We start from the raw sequence: 24,139 nt of genomic DNA, 5'->3' as shown, positions 1-24,139 counted from the left end.
GCATTCGATGAAATTACAGAGAAATACTTTTAAAACCAATAGGAGGAAATATTTTTTCACTCAGAGAATAGTTAAGATCTGGAACACGTTGCCAGAGGATGTGGTAAGAGCGGATAGTGTAGCTGGTTTTAAGAAAGGTTTGGACAAGTTCCTGGAGGAAAAGTCCATAGTCTGTTATTGAGAAAGACATGGGGGAAGCCACTGTTTGCCCTGGATCAGTAGCATGGAATGTTGCTACTCTTTGGTTTTGGCCATGTACTAGGGACCTGGATTGGCCACTGTGAGAACAGGTTACTGGGCTTGATGGACCATTGGTCTGACCCAGTAAGGCTATTTTTATGTTCTTATTGTAGATATTGTAGAGAGCGAAGGGTCCTGCTGGTTGTACAGTACCATCACATGTCGTTATTTAGTGTCTATTTCAACCTCAGTTCCTCTAAACCAGCATCCTTCAATGCAAGGCTTGAGGGTCAGTGGCTGGAAACCATCTCGTGTCGTTCTTTAGTGTCTATCTCAGCCTTCTACACCAGCATTCTTCAGTGCAAGGCTTGAGGGTCAGTGGCTGGGCCGATTCATACTCTATTTCTTATGTGAGCCAAGTAGGATAATGAACCCATTGTGACATCACTGATGAAGTTGGCTCTTAGGCACTGGTGGAATGAGGCATTATGACTTCACAATATCTGCTCTGGATACCAGAGACTGTCATTGTTTAGTATCTATCTCAACTTCAGTCCTTCTACACCAGCATTCTTCAATGCAAGGCTTGAGGGTCAGTGGCTGGAAACCATCCCGTGTCATTCATCCCGTGTTGTTCTTTAGTGTCTATCTCAACCTTCTACACCAGCATTCTTCAATGTAAGGCTTGAGGGTCAGTGGCTGGAAACCATCTCGTGTCGATCTTTAGTGTCTATCTCAACCTTCTACACCAGCATTCTTCAATGTAAGGCTTGAGGGTCAGTGGCTGGAAACCATCTCGTGTCCATCTTTAATGTCTATCTCAACCTTCTACACCAGCATTCTTCAATGTAAGGCTTGAGGGTCAGTGGCTGGAAACCATCTCGTGTCGATCTTTAGTGTCTATCTCAACCTTCTACACCAGCATTCTTCAATGTAAGGCTTGAGGGTCAGTGGCTGGAAACCATCTCGTGTCGATCTTTAGTGTCTATCTCAACCTTCTACACCAGCATTCTTCAATGTAAGGCTTGAGGGTCAGTGGCTGTGCCCATTCATTCTCTGATTCTTCCCTCTCTCCTTACAGAATGAGACGGGGATGGTTTCCCACAGTTAACCACGGGGACGGGAACAAATTCTGTTCCAATGTCATTCTGTATGCATAAGTTTCGACATCCCAAAATTGCAATATGATGAAAACCAAAAGGTGGGAAGAGAGTGAGCGAGAGAGAGAGACCAAAGAAGACCTAGCACACCACATTCATAGAGGATGGGCCTACTTCATTCTACTGCCTATGAAGTGACCTGAAGCTGGATCAATATTTATGGCTGGATTCTGGCATATAAGTCTTCTCAGCTGGAAACGGTTGCAGTTGACTGAATATATTTGAGAACCCATTACATAAACCTCATATATGATATCTATCCAGTCACATATGCTGTAGGTATAGATTAGGGGTGTCCAACCTCAGCTCAGCTCAGCATAAGTGCCCATGTGATCTTATATATGTAGGACAAACATCTAGAAAATTTAATATCCGTCTTACAGAACCTAAAAGCAATATTAAAAATCGGATTGTGGGTGCACCCTTAGCGAAACACTGTATAGAAGAAAATCATGTTTATGTCATTACGAGCTGTGATAATAGAAGTAATGAGATAAGGGAAGAGAGGGGGTGACTTTAGACGCTATCTAGCCCAACATGAACAACGATGGATTAATCGGCTAGATACACTGAGCCCCAATGGTTTGAATAAGAATATAGAATGGCAACATTTCTACTAGGGTTTCACTGTGAGTTTACACACTTATTGGTTTGAATAGTGGCCCCATGAACTTTGGACCAATAAGAATAGAAGGGAGGAGCCACGTCAGTACGCTCATGAAAGATTATAAAAAAGACGCTGTCGCCATCTTGGCGGTGTCTGCAAATCCTTGACAAAATATAACAGCAATGTAAGTAATGCTCTGTTTAACTTTCAAGATAGATTCTTATGTAGAGCTAACTGACTTCTTTTAACTGCAGATATTCTGATGCCTTAACACTGGCCCTGAAGCAGCAAACAAGAATAAACTCCGCGAAACACTGGCCGCGTCGGCATTTTGAAGAACAAGCATTGCTTAAGATAAGTAATCTAGATGTCAACCTTTTTCAGTAGAGTGGATAAGTGCATACAAAAAAATTGGTGAAAATGGTGAATATCGTCGAAGGGATGTAGTAATAAAAGAGAAAAACTTTTTAAAAAATTATACTAAATTCCAAATAAGATAAAAGAAAAATATTTTTTTAAAAATAGTAAAACTATCAGGTTTTTTTGGCCAATGACTGGAGCATGGAGCAAAAAGAACTACACTGATCACCTCAGTCTATGACATTATGACTGTGTTTGGTTCCAATTCTGAGGCCTTTTCCTGAACACCAAAGAGAGTGTAAAACGGCAGAGAGATGCTAGATGCTAAAATTGTAACGTTCCTGGAAATGTCCAGTTAGCTCTTTTGTAATCCGCCTTGAACTGCAAGGTACAGGCGGAATAGAAGTCACCAATGTAATGTAACTTTTCTGAGTGAGTAGAGTAAAGCATACTGTGTTATTTTGATTATTTATACCACTCGGGTTGGTTAATTTAGGTTTTCAACCTCAGCTCTCACCAGGTCAAGTTTTCAGAATTTCCCCAAATGAATATGCATGAGATCTATTTGCATACAATGGAAGCAGTGCATGCAAATAGATCTCATGCAAATTTATTGAGGAAATCCTGAAAACCCAACTGGATCACGGCCCTCGAGGACCAACGACATCTCTGATTGAGTTAATGCAATTGAGAAATGTATCGTCCTCTCTTTTTAAAACAGCAATTAAGCTCCTTTCTGCTCCTTCTTGTTCTTCGATTCCACTGTCCTGGATATGCTCATCGCTACTGCCTTCCTTCTAGCAGAGCTGTTATACACACATTGCTAAAGTCTCTCCTAGGGGTGTCCAACCTCGGCCCTTGCCAGGTTGGGTTTTCTGGATTTCCCCCATGAATATGCATGAGATCTTTATGGAAGCAGTGCAAGCAAATAGAATCTCAGGCAAATTCATGGGGGACATCCTGAAAACTCAACTGGATTGCGGCCTTCGAGGATCGACATTGGATATCTCCGGTATAGATACATATGTGTATTTGTACAGATATTCATATATAATGGTTTTAGGATAAGTAGAGAGGTTGAAATTGCTGTTTGTTTGTGTGTGTGTGTGTGATAGGCATTGGGTGTGACTGTGCTGTGGGAACGGTACTGTATGTGCATTTGTATACCATAGGGGCCATGTATGCAGCACCCTCCTTATTCTATACCTGTATGTTAAATTTAAGAGCACTTTAGTGTTTGAAAGATAGCCTATGGGCTTTACGCACCTCCGGATTCTATAAAAGCACCCAAATTGGGCGTGATCCTAGAGGCATTTGTGCCAGCCATGGACCTGGCATAAGTGGGCGTGGCCTAAATGCTGCTGCATTGATGCCAACTTACCCGAGTATTCTCTAGCGGCATCTCAGGGCACAGATGTTGTCATAGACTTGGCGCTTAGCATGCAACATTAGTACATCTAATAGAGACGGCCTCTGTGAATGCAGATGTGGCACTTCTGGGCATACTTGTGTCTTGCGTGTGGTGAGGTTCTGTGCGTGACAGCTCGGCTGCTTACGGGAGTAACATATTATATGGAAGAGAGAGATAAGTGGGCTAAAAATGTGATAAATAAATAAACTACCACCTTATACTGACCGTGAAGCCAAGACCCCTTCCCCAGACTATCTACAGCGCCAGTGTTATGAAAAATGTCTTCATTATTCATTGTTTAAGCCTGAGCAGTTTCACTCCTGAAGTGAGCTGAGGGAACAAGTGGCCCATCGACTGTGATAGAAGCATAACGGATGAAACCGAGGGGGTCCCTCCCTGATTCCTCTTTTGTATCCATCACACTGGTACAGGCAGGACTTGTTCTCCACTTCCTCTTATGTATACATAATAAGACCCCCCCCCCCCTTTCATTTACATTTTACTGGCTCAGACTACTCCTTCCCCTTCTCTCAATATTCTAGTGTTACAGATACACCCTCCCCCCGACTACGTCCCTTTTGAACTCACTACGCTGCCACAAACAGACCCATCCGTGTATCCGTCCCCCCCCCCTCGTCCCCCACATCTTCTTGAGAATACCTTACTCTGGAACATGAAAGGCCCCTCCATGCTTATTGTACTGGCGTAGACTGGATCCCTCTCCTGTTTCCCCCTTTGTACGCATCGCACTGAGACCCCTCATACCCCTCCCATATTCCCCTTCTGGACCCCCTGAATTGGCAGAGACAGGCCCCCTTCCCTTATCTGCATGGAATGTTTCCTGTGGTACTTACAAGTTCCTTGGCAGAGAAGAGGGTGCATAGCATCTGTGGAGGGCAGTGACTGGGCAAGACCTGGGTCCCACTGCGCCGCTTACCCGCCTGCTTTGAGTCATGTCGGGAGCGTTTGGATCTTGATTTGTGCCCCGACGCCCCAGACTTCTCCCTGTGTCTTTAAGAGAAGAAACAGAAATTCTAGTTGCACAGAAACAGTTAAAAGTCCCCATCTAGGTACCAAATAGTGTCTATGCTGCCCTCCATCTCTTCTAGGGATGAGGGCATTTCCAGTTGGTAGAAGTTGAAACCAACCTAATGGGCATGGGGGTCCTAAAAATGCCTTCCTTTTGGGCACCAATACAGTCCATGAGGTGATCGATGTATCGGGCACCCCTGCCCTAGGGGAACCATGGATGGGTTTCAGGAGGTCCATGAGGATCAGATAAATTTGCTACACAATCCAGAACTGTTGATTTTTCTCCCAGATAACGAGAGAGTAGATTCAGTAGTAGTAATGGTACTAGAAAACAGATCTGTTTTCATTTGCACAAGAGCTTTGTATTTCATAATTTTAAGGAGTGGCCGTTAGTTTTTCCATAAAAAGGAGTGGGTTTTTTTTAGATTGTTTACTTTAAAGTTTAATAATACTTTATGCCATATCTGTATGAGACAATCAAATCTCGATAAATAAAGTACATTATATTCATTGCATGCAAATGAATATTTCTGGGGAAGGGGGTCCTTAGCTTTCATCAAAATCTTAAAGGGGTCTGTGACCCCAAAAAGGTTAAAGAATCACTGCTCCAGGCTCTTCTAACATAGCTTGTGCTCTTGACGTCCAGCTCATTGGGAGGATGTTGGACATGAAGCCTAGCGGTCAGATGGATCCTTCTCTACCTATGCCATTTCGACAGGGCCAGACTTTCGTTACATTCAGAAATGACAAGTCTTGCCCTAATGCTCTCTGTGATGTGTTACCTCCTTTTGTAACTGACAGCTCTGGATCTGGAACTCTCCGATCGGCAGCGGCGATGCTGGTGCCTGTGGGCTTTTCGTGGCCTCCCATGGGACCTTTATCAGAAGAAAAGGAATAGATAAATAAGACAATGATTCATTTTGGATGTTCATTCAAAGCATCTGCAGAGCAAATCCTATAATCTATGTGGATAGAATGTAGATAGAGGAACGAAGACATCTAAGACTGGATGCATCACTCTCTAGTGGTATTTTAGAACAGGTCTGCCACTGTAGTGCTTGGAGAGTTTTTGTTTGTTCTGTAGATATTCCTCCATTCCTCTCTTTTTTTGAATTTTGTGTTTGTTCTAAAATATATCCAAGAATGGACATCATCTCTTTTTACGAGCATCAACATGTACAGGATCAGCAAGATAAATGAGGTGACATAAATCTTTCGTTTTCAAACACTTTTAGAATGATAATCTTAATTAATGTATTATTGTTTTGTTTTTAATAATTCTTATTCTGAACCACTCCGAGTCCTTACCTTGGTCAGGGATAATGTGGTATAACAAGAAGAAAGATTAGATTAGAGCAGTGGTTCCCAAACCTGTCCTGGGGGACCCCCAGTCAGTCAGGTTTTCAAGATATCCCTAATGAATATGCATGTGAGAGATTTGCATATAATGGAAGTGACAGGTATGCAAATCTCTCTCATGCATATTCATTAGGGATATCTTGAAAACCTGACTGGCTGGGGGGTCCCCCAGGACAGGTTTGGGAACCACTGTATTAGATGTACACATGTACTTGTATACTGAGGGTTGAGTCGTAAGTCATGGTGGATGTCGTAGAAAGGTGTGGACAATTTCCTGGAGGAAAAGTCCATAGTCTGTTATTGAGAAAGATGGGGGAAGCCAAGCTCTTGGGCTTGATAAACCGTTGGCCTGACCCAGTAAGGCTATTCTTATGTTCTAACCATCCTTTTTCTCAAAAATACGCCAACACTTGAAATCTAATGTATACGTTTGAAAGTGCATGACGTACTTCTTAATGTTGCCACCAGATGAGAAATGAGTGACACGTGGAGGGGCATAATCAAAACCTGCATCTAGTCCGATTTGGGCGTAAGGCGCTAGACACCTAGGCCCAAGTAACCAGCGCCTAAAGTTAGGCACCTATTTTGGAGGCGCCCAACTAGATAGGCGCCTATCTAAATTGGAGAACAAGCTCAATTAATCTTCTAATTAGCACTGATTGAAACCTAGGCGCCTATCAAGAAAGCGCGATTCTGTAACAAGGCGCCTCTAAAAATTTAGGCGGCCTTTGAAAAATAGGCACTATGCATGTTAGCTGTGGGCGTGGCTATGTGTTAGGTGCCTTCTTGCGGAATCCCTGCTCTTAAGCGTGCTTAAGCGCTCGCATGGGCGCCTAACTTTTAGTTGTGCCTAGAGCTGGCCTATTTCATGGGCGTTTCCAAAATAGGTTGCACTCAACGCGATTCACTAAACAGCGCCCAATTTGACTTGAATTGCGCTGAACAGGGCCTAATTAGATACCTAACTTTTGGGCGCTTCTTATTGAATTTGCCCTCTAAAGTCAGCAGTGGGAAAATGTCCATTTTCAAAAAATACGTCTAGAATATTTGTTTCCCGAAAATCGTCTATCTGGACGTCCAGGCTATTGTTCGTCTAGACCGCCAGGACATCTATCTTTATACCACATTCTCGACCAAAAATTTGACCAAGTCCCAAGGCACATCGTCTGTTCTCATGTTCTGCTCTGAAAAAAAGTTGTAATGGATGGATAGAAAAAAAATGGAGGACACTCGTAAAGCGTAATTGTGACATATTAGTAAGAAAAGAGAACGTGCGGAAGGACACGAGTGAACATAAATAAAAAGAAGAGAAAACAAGATGAGAGGTGAGAATCAGAAGAAAAAATAAATCTTGTTGAAGGCATTTTGTACACTCAGGATGGGTGACAAGGAGGGAGGTGAGACTGTTTTATAAAGATACATAGGCACCTCTGGATCTAGAAAAACTGCAGAAATTACAGCCAAATTAAAATCCATTATGTTATTTGCAAAGTGAACGTCACAACTCTGCTTTTGCTCCGCCCAAAACCCACATGTGAAGACGCCTACTAGAGTCACATAATGAATGTATCTTCTTGTCATCACTGAGCAATTTTCTTAGCGCCATTTCATGCACACAGCCTGGTTTATACACACAAAAACCCTTTATAAATCTATTTGCTTACTCGGGGAAGGTAGGAAAAGAGAAACTTACTGTTTTCTATGTTTTCTGTCTTCTTTCCATTTTCTTTTGGGGCTGGAAGAGCTAAGGGGGAAACGATTGATTAACAGATACAGTATTTGATTGAATGATTGATTGATTGGGATTTATTAACTGCCTTTATGAAGCGACTCACCCAAGGTGGTGTACGGCAGGTATAATTCAACTTAAAACTTACAATTTTGTTAACAGCAGTAAAAAGACCAAATATAAACATAAATACAATGAACGAGGTAAAGTCTAAATCAGCAAATTGAAACTTAATAATAGGACGACCCTGAAACAGTTTCAAAAATATTCAAACGAGAGAGATATAATGCTTATGAAACATCTAATAAGCTCAAATCAGAACATTCAAATAACATAGATATGACGCTAATGCTTTTCTATAATGCAGCTTATCCTACAGCCATTGGGTCAGATGCAGATATTAGATGGGGACAAGATTAGAGTGCATTGGGATAAACAGATGGGAGGCAAAACGCAAGGCAAGTGGTTTGTATAACTGATTTAGTTAGGGTTTGCAGCAACCTAGTCCTGGTGCAGAATGAGCACATAGTCAATCACCCTATCTATTAAAGGCTTGGGCAAAAAGCCAGGCTTTCACCTGCTTCCTGAAGTAGAGGTAGTCTGGAGCCCCTCTGGGAGTAAATTTCAGAGCGTGAGTGGGGGCCACTCCTGAGAAGGCTCACTGGCGGGTATCACATCGTACAATTTCTTTTTGTGAGGGTACAGATAGCGATGCTCCTTGAGAGGACCTGAGATCTTAATGATGTATAAAAGACTAGCTTGTTCTTTAAGTATTCTGGCCAATTTTGTCTGAGGTCATTAGGGCAGACTTGATGGGCTGTAGCCCTTTTCTGCCATCATCTTCTATGTTTCTATGACTTTGAAAATCAAACCTAGAGATTTCCTGTAAGATACTGGTAGCCAGTGTAGTTTGTGCAGGAAGGGTGTGACATGGTCGTGTCTCTTGCAGCCTTCTAGCAGTCGTGCTACAGTTTCTGAAGTAGAGTCAGCTGATGCAAACTCTTTTTGGTTAGACTAGTGTACAGGGCATTGCAGTAGTCTAGTTGTTATTTGTCATGGCATCGACCACTGTGGTCAGACTTTGATAGATTCATCTGCCTCAAACTAACGGCTTTATTAGTAGAGATCTTCTCTCATTCTTTATTTGATCTATGAATATTTGTTAACCGAGTCGAGCCTTCTTCAGATGGATTGGATTAGAGATTTAGAAGCTGCCGAAGATGATAGAGACAATTTTTAAAGGTTGCTTGAATTTGCAGGATCAGAGTGAGTGATGAGTCTAGTAGTATCCAGAGATTTGTGACCTGTGATTTTAGGGGGAATTCATTCTTCCCAAAAGACACGTATTTTGAAGTCAGATATTTGTCTCTTTGTTTTAGGAACCCAAAGAATCTCTGGTTGAATTTGTCGCTTGTTCAATGTTTTCAGAGAAATATTGGGTTTTCTGGCTGGTAGGACATGTGTTTCTTACGGCTGAACCTGTCTTCATCTAGATGAGATTTTCACCATTTTCTTTTCAGTTGACATCCTTGATGTTTAAGGACCCTATGTTTTGGAGAGGATCATGTGAAACATTTGTTTGTAAAGTATAGGATCTTCTTTAGAGGGGTCATTTTTTTTCTAATGTCATTGTTAAATGTGCATTCCAGATATCAACCTGTCCTGACACTGCCATCATCTTTTCATCCACTTGCGGGAAGGGCAAGGCCTCTAGGAAGTTATCAGCAGGCAGATTTTTCATGTCTCAAATTTCCTTCCAAACTGTGGCTGGGTCATTTTTTAAATGTAGTCCTTAATAGAAAATGATCGGACCATGAAAGGGGTGTTATCTTGATGCCACTAGCCTTGTGTTCAATGATTTCAACCCCTTTGCAGAACACCAAGTCTAACATATGGCCCTTTTCACAGGTTGGAGATTTGATCACCTGAGTGAATCCTAGAGCTGCCATCATATCAAGAAAGGCAGCAGTGCTAGTGCCTGGAGTTTCAATGTGTTGGTTCAAGTCTTCCATGATCAATAACATAGGGTGGCTCAGAGTTGCCTCAGTCACCAGATTCAGCAGTTCTTGTACAGATGATACATTCTTGTGAGGTGCTACATCGGTTCCTTATCTCCCAGCTGGACTAAGAGGCATTTTGACTCAGATAGGTAGGGGATGGCGATCCGGTGCAGTTTGATTGTCTCTTGGATCAGGATGGCTACTCCTCCACTCTGCTTCCTTTGTCTTGGTTGGTGCAAGATAGCGAATCCTGTGGGGCATAGTTCAGCCAATGAGGCTCCTCTACTTTCATCCAGCCAGGTCTCAGTTATTCTCAAGACGTCTAATTGGTATTCACTGATAACATTCTAGAAAATCTCATTCATTATTTTCGTTTCCTTCTGTAAAGGGATGTAAATATAAGAAATTCCAGGAACAATTGCTGTCTTTTCAGGCAGCCTTATGGATTAGGGATCTGACTCACATATTCACACTTTCAATCTCGTATCAATTTTGACGTGCCTTAAAGATGCATCTTTTTACGGAATCTTTCAGAAGTTAGATATTGGGGAGTAAATTCTCTATTAGTACGTTTAACTTAGGCGTGCTTTGGACGTCCGGTAAACGTAAATAACAATTAACTATATTTAGGCGTGAGATAGACGTCCCGCAAAATAGACGTGCGCAAAATAGACGTCCCTCGTCGCGCAAAATAGACGTCCCTCAAAATAGACGTCCCTCGTCGCACAAAATAGACGTCCTTCATGGACCCGTGATAGACGTGAGTACGGGTTTGTTTTTTGTTATTTGTTTTTTTTTTAAAAATTATACTTTATATATACTCTTTATTATCACACATTCAGCATTGATAAGTATAGGATGATGAAAAACATAACTAAAACACTGTATCAGAATTGTACAATTTACCATTAATACAAGGAAAAGAAATATGTTATGTTTCAAAGGAAAACTAGAAAATGAAACGTACCGAGTGGGTGTTGAACTTACATTATCAGTAATGGAAGGTGGGAACCAGTAGATGTGTGCTATACAGAAAGCTATACAGAAAGCTATACAGGAATGTCATACTCACCTCCTATTAGAAGTGGAAAGGATAGGACTTTGAACACCATATAGACTTTTTATAAACTTCGTATAACTTCCACAAAGACTGGCAGGAAAGGCACCCTAACTCATCCAATAAGCTTTCTCTCGATTTGCCAGAGACATTATTTCAGAGAGGATAGTTTAGAAGTGATATCTTGCTCCAAAGAACACTCTCCTGGTCTTAAAACATTCCTACTATCAGCTCATTCTTCACAACAAGAAACACAATCAAAACACAGATTCAACCTGAATGTGGCTTCCAGTTCACAGGAAGAGGAAATAGCAAGCAGCACAATGCTGATCTCATTGTGACATCATCAAGGTGCACCTGGAAGGTAGATATGCCACAAGTAAAAGACAAGCCGGGACTTGAACTCACAACCTACAGATGATCGAGATAGTGCTTTTACTCACTGACCTACACCTGTGTCTCTAATTCCTCTGTCATAGCATACCTTAGTAATGTGCTAAAGTATACTCTACTTAGCTATCATATCACAGTCAGTTGAGGCTCAATGGTGTAAAGCACTGTTGTCACGGATGCAACACCCATATTCTTAAGTATGGTTCAATAAATGTAATACAGAGTCAAAATTATGCTGTTTATTTTATCAAACCCAAGCTCAACTTTTTAATGTATTGTGTATAGTCTCGCTAATGTGTTTGTGATGAAAATTAGATGTGATACGTGTATATATATAAACCCTAGCCACGCATGCGCACATACCTGCGTGCTTCTGTGATCTCTGCTCTGTGATCAGTAGGTCTGTGGCCAGCAGGAGTGCAGATGCAGCAGCCAGGTGACTCCCCCCCTCCCTCCCTCCCTCCCTCCCTCACCACCAAAATCACCACCGCCAAAGCTTCCTCCTTCTGGCCAGGCGGGAGGAGGGCTCCGAGTCGCTGAAGACTGTCCCAGATCGCTCATAAATTAACCTTTTCATCTGAGGTGTGAGGCTGCGGTGACCTTGCTCCCCGGCTCACTAAGGTTTCATCTTAAGAAATTCAAATGCATTGTAGAAAATGCAAGTGACTATTCTGTGTCATCCTAGACACCCCTGCAACACCCTCCTGCAGCATAAACCCCTCATGTTATAATCAAGTAAAAGACAAGCTGCGAGTTGAACTCATAACCTATGGATAACTGGTACAGCTTGTTTACTAACTGAGCTACCAAGCTACTTAACTGTAGCCCTAACCCTAACCATAAAGTAGCATCTGACATTATAGAAGCCGTTAGAATTTTGAAATAGTTTTGGACGTTCCTTGGGTGTTCTTAGATCAAATATACCTGTAGATACTTGCAATGATTACCCCTTGTCAAAGCTTGTACCTAAAGCCATTTCTGGAGACTCCCATTCCCAAGTCCCCAACATAGCTCAGTGCTTAAAAGCACTGCTTGTATCTTCCCCAAAGGTCAGGGGTTCAAGTCCTGACTAAGGTTACCAAAGACAGAATATTTTTTTTTTCCACCCACCCACCCAAACATGCATAGCTAAGCATGTGAACCTCTTCATTTATTTAATTTATAACGTCACTGTGTTTGGGGGGGAGGTGAAGTTTCATTAGGTTTACATGGTAAGCTTCTAAGCTTGTACCTAAAGCCATTTCTGGAGACTCCCATTCCCAAGTCCCCAACATAGCTCAGTGCTTAAAAGCACTGCTTGTATCTTCCCCAAAGGTCAGGGGTTCAAGTCCTGACTAAGGTTACCAAAGACAGAATATTTTTTTTTTCCACCCACCCACCCAAACATGCATAGCTAAGCATGTGAACCTCTTCATTTATTTAATTTATAACGTCACTGTGTTTGGGGGGGAGGTGAAGTTTCATTAGGTTTACATGGTAAGCTTCTAAGCTTGTACCTAAAGCCATTTCTGGAGACTCCCATTCCCAAGTCCCCAACATAGCTCAGTGCTTAAAAGCACTGCTTGTATCTTCCCCAAAGGTCAGGGGTTCAAGTCCTGACTAAGGTTACCAAAAACAGAATATGATTTTGTTTTTCCACCCACCCATGCATAGCTAAGCATGTGAACCTCTTCATTTATTTAATTTATAACGTCACTGTGTTTGGGGGGGAGGTGAAGTTTCATTAGGTTTACATGGTAAGCTTCTAAGCGTTCTGCTGTACATTTTTGTATAACAGCGATATCGGCGTCGTTGCGCATGTAATGAACTGTATTGATGTAGAGTATAGTAGCTGCTTCAAGTACGCTCATGAGGCATATATACGTCATCGATGTTTTTTTCTATACTTGTTCTTCACATGCAGTTATTTCCTATAAAATGGCAGCCAGGACACAGCCAAACCAGGCTCTTCCTACCAAACGAGCATCACTACTTTGTAGTGCCTGGCCATCACAGGTCATATCTGCAATTGAGAAACTCCTGGATTTGCCTGACCTGGTGGTATAACAGAAGAGCCTCATGTCCCAGGGAAGTGGAAAGGATAGGACTTTGAACACCATATAGACCTCATATAAACTTCGTTTAGGTTCCACAAAGACTGGTAGAAAAGGCACCTAAGTCATGCAATAAGCTTTCTTTCGATTTGCCAGAGACATTATTTCAGAGAGGTTGCTTAAAAGAAGACTCTCCTGGTCTTAAAACATTGCAACAATCAGCTCATTCGTCACAACAAGAAACAGAATCAAAACACTGATTCAACCTGAATGTGGCTTCCAGTTCACAGGAAGAGGAAGTAGCAAGCAGCACAATGCTGATCTCATTGTGACATCATCAAGGTGCACCTGGAAGGTAGATATGCCACAAGTAAAAGACAAGCCGGGACTTGAACTCACAACCTACAGATGATCGATATAGTGCTTTTACTCACTGACCTACACCTGTGTCTCTGGTTCCCCTGTCATAGCATACCTTAGTGATGTGCCAAGGTATAATCAGCTTAGCTATCATATCACAATTAGCTGACACAAAAAAGTGGTAGGTCAATGGTTTAAAGCACTGCTTTCACTGACTCGAAATCCATATTCTCAAGTATGGTTGAATACATAGTTCAAAAGTGCTGTCTTGATCACACACAAATTCAACTTTTCAAATGTTTTGTATCTGGTATTGCTAATGTGCTGTTTCAGATGAAAATGAGATGTGATTGGTGTGTATCTTGTAATTTTATTCAAATGAGTATTGTGTCAGCTGAAGGAGTTGAGGGTGTTAAAACCGAACTGTACTACTGAATGAATCTATTCCGTTTAGGCGCTTAACATTCGCCGTCCTATATGCTACAATAATGGCATTCCTTTGGTAAGTAATCACAACATCCTTAAGTGGTTTAAGATTTTTATTGTAGAATATTATGTCATTTCATTGACACTCAAAAGTCCAGAAAAGCGGTGTGAAATTGTAACACATGCAACTGCAGTTTGCTGAGATGGATCACAGCTACACCGGTATACAGAGTAAGCCCCTCCTAGGTCCAAATCAACTCCCAGCCTACAGGAGGAAAGGGTACAATGTCAGTGCATGTGAAATATTAAGATTTGCTCATGGTAGGGTAAGGCAGGATGTAGGAAAAAGACAGGAAAGTAAGGAGGTCAGAGAATAAAGGCCAGAGGTTTATGCCAGAGAAGCAAGGGAAATAAAAGCCATCCTCCTTGTTACAGAGTCCATATGTGAGCTAATAACCTACACACACTGGTTGGAATGTTGAAGGTTAGTAGAAGTGAGCACAAATGTCTCATACCTACCTATGCACAAGTATCAGGAATACGTCACAGGATCCGCCCGTATCACAGGAACAGCTTCACGATGAGATGCTAGCCACATGAGGAGGAGGAGGAGATCAGCTGGGCCCGAACACCTGCAAAGAGGGGAAGCATGTTAATACATTGGAAAAGTCCCCCACCTCAAACTGTTACAATACCTACAGTTATCCTATAGCTTCAGTTGAACTTGAAGTACCAGCATGGAGAAGGGAGGGGGGGGGTGCTAGTCTTATTCTACACAGAAACTTGTAGACCCATACCATCATTAACTCCTACAAGGTGTGGAAAGCTGAGCAGCATATAGGCTTCTGATAGCCATAGTTTTAACATTTTAGCAGTATAACTCATCCAATCTGCTTTCTCTGAGCTCCCAATATAGATGTCATTTATACCTAAAACTAAGGGGGTGTTCAATCAACACACATGCTAACCTAACACCAGCATGTGTCGATATACAATTTGTTGTTGGTAAAACAACAAAAAACCAAGAGGTCCTAAACTGCTAGCTCATACCAGGCCATCGAGAAGCACATTACGATGCCCTTGTATGGTGACGATGAAAGTCTTGGACATCCAACCTGCAACAAGAGTATGAAAGCTGTTAGCTATTTGACATGTGGGCAATTCATCATAAAGCCTGCTAATGGAATGATATACAGGAGCAACATAGTGAATGAGGCCAAAAACAAAGATAGCTTACCTATTATTCTACCTTTAATACTTGAGCTGCTACCAATAACTTCTTGCTTTGCTGGTCAGGGACATCTGAACTTTAACTTCAGCCTAGAGAAAGAGGCATCATCACATTCACTCACATGAGACAGAGACAGACAGAGAGAGAGAAGCTGTTTGGGGTTCACATAAATATACTCACCATTATCCCAAGAAATGGGCTCTTATTAGGTTGTCCCTGACCACCTGCCCTCTCCTACGCTCTTCTTGCTCAGGTAGAGGCCTGCGTCTAGCTTGGATGTCCTCATCATCGTCACTGTCTTGGACCGGCTCAGGAGGGTCTGGCATCCGTCTTCTCAGCGCTAGGTTATGTAGCATGCAGCAGGCAACAAACATCCTGGACACCTTGTCGGGCCTGTACAGCAGTTGCCCTCCTGAGCGGTGTAGACATCTAAAGCGGGACTTGAGCAACCCAAACGCACGTTCCACGATGGTCCTTGTGGTGTTCAGGGCCCGGTTATATCGCTCCTCCTCTGGCTGTTGGGGACGCACAATTGGGGTCATCAACCATGTCCTCAGGGGATAGGCACGATCACCTGCAAGGAGAAACAATATTAGAAAAGGGGCACATATCTGTTGTCCATTGTTCTGCATCACCTCCAAAGTTAGCCATGACCCTGTGGTAAAATGAGAGAAAGGCGGTTAATGTAGCAAAGCTTTATCTGCAGTAGTACGTTAACTCACCAACCAGCCATCCACCTTGGATTTCACCCCTCTGGAACCTGCCACCTAGGCCAGAGTGGGCCAGGATATAAGCGTCGTGGCAGGACCCTGGAAAGCTGGCACACACATCTGTCACCTCCATGGTAGCACTACAGACCACCTGCATGTTCATGGAATGATATGCCCTCCGGTTCCTAAATTGCCTTTCAGTTTCAGCAGGTGGTCTGAGTGCTACGTGTGTGCAGTCTATAGCTCCCAGGACAGAGGGGAAACGTGCCAGTTGAGCAAAACCCCTCATTGTGCGTCGCCGCTCTGCCTCACTCATTGGAAACTGGATATACATAGCAATACGCCTTAAAAAGACTTCCAAAAACTTATTGATTATCCTGGATACAGACGGTTGACTGATGCCAGCCCCAGCTCCCAGGGGCCTTTGGAAGGTTCCTGTAGCCAAAAACCCCAGGGCTGTAGTTACTTGTACATAAACTGGAAGGGAATGTCCCCTAAGAGTGGTGCGCTCCAAATCCACCTGCAGTTGCTCACAGAGATGAACTATGGTCTCCCGATTAAATCTAAAGAGACCAATACACCGCTCATCTGTCATATCAAGGAAGTTTGCCCTGGGCCTATATACCCTGGGGGCCTGGCGTCGGCGTCGGCCTGGGCCTCTGCCTCCAACCTGGCCACGCCCCAGGGCCACAGCCGGACCTCTTCCTCTACCTCTAACCTGCCCACGCCCCGGGGCCGGGGCCAGGGCCAGGGCTGGGGCCGGGGCCGCCACCAGACCCCTTCCTCTGCGCAGCAATCTATCATGGGCCACCACATGTAAGACAAACTCAAACTCATCAATCATCTCTCAAACCAATACCAGACCAAAGACACAACTGACAAGTACACAACAAAAGGGAGAAGATGGGGGAAAGGAGAAACAATACAATCACAGTACAAAGTCACACTATCACAAATCAACCACCAGAAGCACGAACGCACGGGAGTCTAAAGGAGACAAAATAATGATTTTTTAAAGATCCTTATATACTCTCGACGCCGATGTAGCGTCTGACGTCATAACCGTTACAATTTTGAAATCTATTTGCACAGTCATTGGGTGTGCATAGATCAAATACACCTGTAAATACTTGCAATGATTACCCTTTCTCAAAGCTTGTACCTATAGCCATTTCTGGAGACACCCATTCCCAAGTCCCCAACATAGCTCAGTGCTTAAAAGCACTGCTTGTATCTTCCCCAAAGGTCAGGGGTTCAAGTCCTGACTAAGGTTACCAAAAACAGAATATGATTTTGTTTTTCCACCCACCCATGCATAGCTAAGCTAAAATATGTGAACCTCACTTCCCAATCTTCATTTATTTAATTTACAAATTGTCATTGTGTTTGGGGGAGGTGAAGTTTCATTAGGTTTACATGGTAAGCTTCTAAGCGTTCTGCTGTACTTTTTTGTATAACAGCTATATCGGCGTGGTTTAGGATATAATCTATAGTGTTGATGTAACGCGGAGCGGCTGCTGCAAGCACGCCCAAGCGGCACAAACACGTCATCGCGTTTTTATGCGTTGTGACGTCATAGAATCGCCCGTTCTTCATACGCAGTTATTTCTCCTAAAATGGCTGCCAGGAGACAGCCAAATTTCTCAACAGAGGACTCCAGGCTGCTGGCCAGGCTCTTTTTGGTACATGAGCACCACTATTTTAGAGTGGCAGGCCATCGCAGGTCATACCTGCAGTTCAGGGACTCCTGGAGCCGCCTGACCCGGCGCTACAATCGTAGAGCCTCCTGTCCCAGGGAAGTAAGTATTCCAAGTCAGGCCCTCACAAATAATCATGTAAAATGTAATGATGGAAACCTGTCTCAATCAAATTGTTCATGTTTTTGTGGGTAAATTTTGATTCCTTTTAAAAACTACAATTGTGCATAATAAATCTTTTACATTGAATACTGAAATTAAAGCACATCCCAAAGGAGCAGTAGTAGGATTTCAAATGACAAATTCAGCTCCTAGAAGGCATCTATTCCATTCACAACATGCACACAACTAATTTTTGGGTCACAAGCTTCACATTTGTCATCGAAACATCTTGACATCAACTTTCCCAAAGTGCTGCTATGTCATTTCAAATACCTTAAACACTCCTGTATCAATCTGCTGGTCTAGGGAGATAGTGGCATGACGTTTAAAGTGACAGCGTCAGTACCCTGACGTCAGGGGTTTCAAGCCACGCTGCTCCTTCTGACCAAACTATTTTATTGCCCCTGCTGCATGATTGTAAGCTCACCAGGACATGCTGTAATGTGGGGCAGTGCTGATAGGCTACAGCCTCAGCACCCTGGGGTTGTGAGTTCAATCCCACCTCCTCCTTGTGATGCTGTCCATGTCACCTCACACACCCCCTCCCCCCCCCCCCCCCCACTGTCCCAGGTACAGTAGAGAGATAGCGATGCCTCCAGCACAGAAAGGGGAAATGCTGGTGTACGTGAATAAATTCATGTAAAACATGTGGCAGAAGGGGGTGGAGGCAGACACCAAAGCGGATAGGGGCTCTTGGAGGGCAGTGTACTCCATTTTTTGTGCTTATAGAGGTCAATACTTAAGTAAACATGTTATGCCATAGTGCTAGATGGCACTCATCATATCCCTCCCTCTCTGTTCTTTCTTTCTCTCTATTATCCAGGTTGAGGATCTCAGGAAAAGGGGGCGACTGCTGAGGCGCCAGGAGCGGGCCTTCCTTGAGGGGGTGAGGGAGGAAATGCGTGCACAAGCCGGTGAGTAATGAGTCCAGTGTGTGTTTCTTTGTGATCACCAGAATAAATAGATGAAAATGCTTGAGTAGCTGTAAACCATTCTTAATCATAAAATCTGCAGTAAAGCTGCTATTGTGATATCATGTCACAATGGCTTTATGGTGTTCTACTTGCCTCACTTACTTACGCTACATTTTGATGTTTACAGTGGAGTAGGTGCTTTGCATCCTGTTATTAGCATTTGAAGAAAATAACGTAGTAAATAATGTCATGTTCAAAAGTGTTGTGGACATATCTGACTGTATCCTATTTCTCTCTTGTCAAGCAGCAGCGCAGGCACCCCCTCAGGAGGCCCCGCAGGTGATGGAGGGAGCCCCACCCTGGTCCTCGGCAGAGGAGGAAGAGGAGATGGAGGAGGAAGAGGAGGAAGAGGAGATGGAGGAGATAGAGGAGGAGGAGGAGGAGGCCTGGCAGCCCTCAGGACCGCCCACACCACCACTGCCCCCTGGACCTCCACCACTGCCCCCACCACTGCCCCCTGGACCTCCACCACTGCCCCCACCACTGCCCCCTGGACTGCCTGCCCCACCACTGCCCCCTGGACCCCCACCGCCTGCCCCACCACTACCTCCAGGACCACCACCACCATCCCCTGTTGGACCTTCCCCTTCCCCCACCCATAGCCCTTCCCCTCACTCTCCTGCCCTTCCTGTTCCCATCCCACCCCCTTTCCTTGCTGTTCCCCCCCAGGAGCAGCCCGACCAGCCTCAGGAGGGGGTGGCCAGGGAGATGGCGGCCTACTCTGCCATCTTGGAGGAGGTGCAGGTATTGAGAGGGTGTGTGGAGAGGATGGAACATGCCCTCTTGCGGCTGATAGCCGAAAGAGGGCATGGTGCCAGCAGCCATACACCCTCTCAATGACTGCACCTCTTCCGCCCCCCTCGCCTGAGGTAGCTCAAGCTGCTCTTGGGGGGCACCCACCCTTTTTCCCTGCGTTATATGTTATGTTATATATGTAAATAGTTTTTTTAAAAAGTTTACGTTTTTAAAAGTTTTAATAATTTAATAAAAATATTGGTTTATATTTACTTTAAACTTTCCTGTGTGGTTTTAGCCTTGTAGCATCATCAGCTTAGTGGACAGAGTCCAAGGTAGATAGGGGTTCAGGAGGGACTGCTGAATGGGCCCTTTTCAATATAACAACAAGGTGACATATAGAAAGTTTGACAATCTTTATTGGGGTCTGTCATTCATTCTATTACCTGCTAGCCACTTTGATGTCAAATCATTGCAGAATCTAGGAAAAAAGTAAGTGAATGCAAGGGTATATGCAACTGTAGGTAGATGACAACATCTCAGCTATGATGTGCAAAGTAAGCCAGTCCCTGTTCCAAAGTAAATGGCTACATAAGGAAGAGAATATAAGTCACTCTGGTAGATTTGTTGTTAAGGAATAGGGTTATTTCTAGTAAGAGTTGGCTCCACACCAGGAGAATCCAAATGAGACATGTGGGTTTTTCTTCATTTCACGGAAGGTGATGGAAGTAAAGGCCAGATACCTCAATCTATCCTCCTGGTTCTTGAGCTGCACTATTTTGGTAAAGCAGGTGTGGAAACCACAAAGATGCTCACAGCTGCACTGCTCTCAGTACTATAAAAACTCCATCTGACAATACTGCACTTGCCTGTCTAAGACACCTGAAAACAGAAAAGAGGAGAAGCTGGTTTACACAACGTTCACAAACAGGGGGGTTCAACCCCCAAGGTCCTCCCTTCCCTGAAGCAATGTGTTAACCTCATATATGTTGAGCTGCTTAGATGTCACCGTGGTATAGGTGTTAAGGCAATAACTTGCTGATGGTGTGGGTTAGTATCACCTGTAATCCTCCACTGCTACTGTTTAGAACTCATGTGAGGGAATAGACTAACTGAAAACAAAAAGTTTGTGTGCATATAACAGCAGGAATGCGTGCCATGGTGTTCTATGAGGCCAACATTATCAATTTACTATTGTTCCTGAAAGTCATTAAGGATACCTGTGTGAAGAGTGACTCAAGAGTAAGCAAATAAAGGTTACCATATATCATTCTCACCTACAACTGTTTGGCTAGGTGCAAACTGGTGTGCTGAGCTGCTGCTCTGGTCTGAAATGAAGAATACAGAGAAACTGTTAACAAAGACCTATGTCTCCTAAATTAAACACTGAAGTTGTGGCAGAACACACACCTAGAAGTAACAGAGCTGCTAACATACCTTTAGAATCCTTATTAAATATGGCAGCCATTAGGCACTCATTAGGAGTTTTCCACCTGAACCATGTTGATTGGATATCCATTGAATGGCAGTGTTCCCCCCCCCCCCCCCCAACATACCCGACCTATTCTTATCAATGAGTTAGTACACAGAACCATTCCTCACCTGATTTTAATTTGCCTGTAATTAGATTCTACAAAGAATTAACTTTAACTCTGAGTAAACCCTCTCAGATGTATGAACACATCCATTTTACTTACATATCCATTTGTGTACCAGCAAAATATATACCAGTATGGTCTTTATCAGTCTTCTCAGTCATTTTTATCAGCCCTGTGGAATGGAGAGTAGGAGATATCAGAAATAAAATAACTAGTATAAACAATAGCACACAATGAAAGGCCATAAAGAGAAGTCACTTTTGGTTGGTTAGTTTCTTTAGTTCTATGATAGTTCAAAGTAGCTTACAAAATATCATTCTCACCTGGACTTACTATCTGAGCTGCTTCTAGAAAAGATAAAACCACATATTAGAATGGCCAGTATTAATGGCTCTGTGGAATAGAGGGAAATGGGAGGCAGAGATAGGGAAAGAAATGTAAAAGACTAAGACAGAGTAAAGTCTGAAACATCTGCATAAGCGATAGGATAGTATAGAAAGGAAACGCTGCTCACCTGGACCTTCTTATACTCATGCACGCCTATGTAGCGTGAGACGTCATCATGGTGGGAAAACTTTCTCTATGCCCATTGGGCGCCGTTCGGGTGCGGTTCCTTAGCCCGCTTCCTAACCACGCCCATCACACCTCATTGGGTGTTGTACAGGGGGTGTTTTTGAACGTGTTCTATAAGTAGCCTGAAAAGATGGCTACACCTTGCAACATGGCTTCAAAGCGAAAATCGAATTTCTTGCATGGAGAGTTGCAGATCCTTGTGGCCCAAGTTGGGGCCAACTATGATTCCCTCTTTGGGAGGGAAGCTGATAGGATTGGGATAGAAGGCCAGCATGCTATCTGGAGAAGAATCTGCAGTGACATAGATGCTGTATACCATCAGGGCCGTGATATAGAGGCTCTGAAAAAACGGTGGCGTGCCCTGCGGAGAGAGGTCCGGCGGAAGCAGGAACGAATTAATGCGCAGGGTCCTTGCGGCAACCTCCAGCTGACTGTCCTGGAGAGTGAGGTGATGGACATAGTGGGTCCTGGAATAGGTCCTGTTGTGGGAGCCATTGATACTTCCCTGGGGCACCAAGGTAACATCACTTTACATAGAAGCCATTGACTTGTTGGTGTTTTTACTCATATTTTATATCTTTCTAAACTACAACAGTACTATACAACCAATGCAATTCATAGTAATATAATAAAAGCCATTGCCTGTTTTGATACTCTTGGAAGCCTAACATGTGGAATACGTTGCTAATGTTCCATATGTTAGCCTGCATAATACCTTGTAAATGACCAGATGTACAGTATTGTGACCTGTGATGCAATTCAAATGATGTTCTCAGATGTTACCGCTTTCAACTAATACCAATGTGTATTTTCTTGTCTTTTTGCAGAGGCGTCCCATCCTCCTTCTGCTGCTGCTAGGGATGAAGGGGATGAGGAGGAGGAGGAGGAGGAAGCAGTGGCTGGAACATCATACGCCACCCCTCCTCCTCAGAACACTGCTACACAAGCTGCACCGGCGCCCCCCCTTCATCCCCACGATGACAACAGGGCAGTAGAGGAGGGGGAAGAGTTGGAGGGGGAAGAAGAGGTGGATGAGGTTGGAGCCCTGGGGGAGGAAGACTTCCATCAGGGTGATGAGCTGGAGGCCCCCCCTGATGAGCTCCACCGTCAATTGGTGGAGGTGGGTAACCACCTCCACCAAAGACAAACTTTGCTCATCAGGGAGGTGGCTGAGATAAAAGAAGCCACACATGTAATGAACCAGCACCTGGCCTCCCTGGTGGCCGAGCAGTCTGCAACACGTGCTGTGCAGACTGCAATCCTGGAAGAACAGGCAGGGACTCGCCGGGCGCTGGAGAACATGTGTGGCATTCTTTCACAACTTCTCCCCCAGCTCATCACCCAGACTGCCTCCCATGGGGATCCTGGACCTCAATCCACCTCCCAGACCTCCTCCAGCCAGGCTCCCACCAGGCAAGGTTCCCCCCCGGCCACCCGTGGCCGGAGTCGAGGCCGTGGCCGGGGAAAGGGAAAAGGAAAGGACCGCCATTAGGACCCACTATGTCCTCTGAACACTCCCAGGCCAGTCATGCCGCATGGACCCTGGGGCTCCGCTGGACCTCCTCTGCATGTACACGCCACAGCCTCTATATCACGGTTCAGTCACTGCAGATCTTTCATCCAGATAGCATCCTGGCCTGAGTGCCAATCTTCATCAGCTTCAACTCCCATCGAGGGCATCATAGTTGGATAATAACTATTACACCCTTCCAAGGATCTGTAGCTCTCCAGGAGCCATGTTGCCGACTTCATCTTAAGGTGCAACCCGTTGCCATCTGTTGGCAGCCTGGACATTTGCCTGACTTCATCTTAAGGTGCAACCCGTTGCCATCTGTTGGCAGCCTGGACATTTGCCTGACTTCATCTTAAGGTGCAACCCGTTGCCATCTGTTGGCAGCCTGGACATTTGCCTGACTTCATCTTAAGGTGCAACCCGTTGCCATCTGTTGGCAGCCTGGACATTTGCCTGACTTCATCCTTGTCACAGGAAATGAAAAACTTTTTTCTTTGAACCAGGAAGCATTTAATAATTAATTGCACACAGCACAGCGGGTTCTCTGAAGAAGCCTCCTTGGCAAAACGCGTCTGAACCCTGCCGGACCATCGCTGTATGGACTTTTAAGTTAAGTTTGCTTGCACGTTTTGAAAGTATATTTTTTGGAATCATTGAATACTCACCTATGTTATGGACATGCTAAACAGAATGAAGCACTTTCAATGACCAATCTCTTTAGGGGTTTGTTCCCCATCCTGAGTTTTTTGTATTCCATCCGTGGATTCTGAGCACCATCTGAGTTAAATAAGGTATTAAATACTTCTTCAGGCTTGTTCCCTTTTGTTTTTTGTGGTTGC

The 24,139-nt window shown here is 44.0% G+C and overlaps 1 protein-coding gene across 1 annotated transcript in view; it reads right to left on the bottom strand.

Moving 5' to 3' along the window:
- The window catches only part of SRRM4 (serine/arginine repetitive matrix 4), a 153,619-nt gene that overhangs the window by 21,641 nt on the left and 107,839 nt on the right, over positions 1-24,139 (bottom strand). The window contains exons 6-8 of the mRNA XM_033956018.1: positions 7,803-7,853; positions 5,533-5,625; positions 4,573-4,729 (exon numbers count right to left, since the gene is read on the bottom strand). Of these exons, the coding sequence (XP_033811909.1) occupies positions 4,573-4,729; positions 5,533-5,625; positions 7,803-7,853 (301 nt within the window). The remainder of the gene's footprint in view (positions 1-4,572; positions 4,730-5,532; positions 5,626-7,802; positions 7,854-24,139) is intronic.

Source organism: Geotrypetes seraphini, chromosome 8 (assembly GCF_902459505.1).
Source record: "Geotrypetes seraphini chromosome 8, aGeoSer1.1, whole genome shotgun sequence".
Lineage (NCBI taxonomy): Eukaryota > Metazoa > Chordata > Amphibia > Gymnophiona > Dermophiidae > Geotrypetes > Geotrypetes seraphini.
Note: the sequence above shows the minus strand (reverse complement) of the source record. Positions and strands in the feature narration are given on the sequence as shown.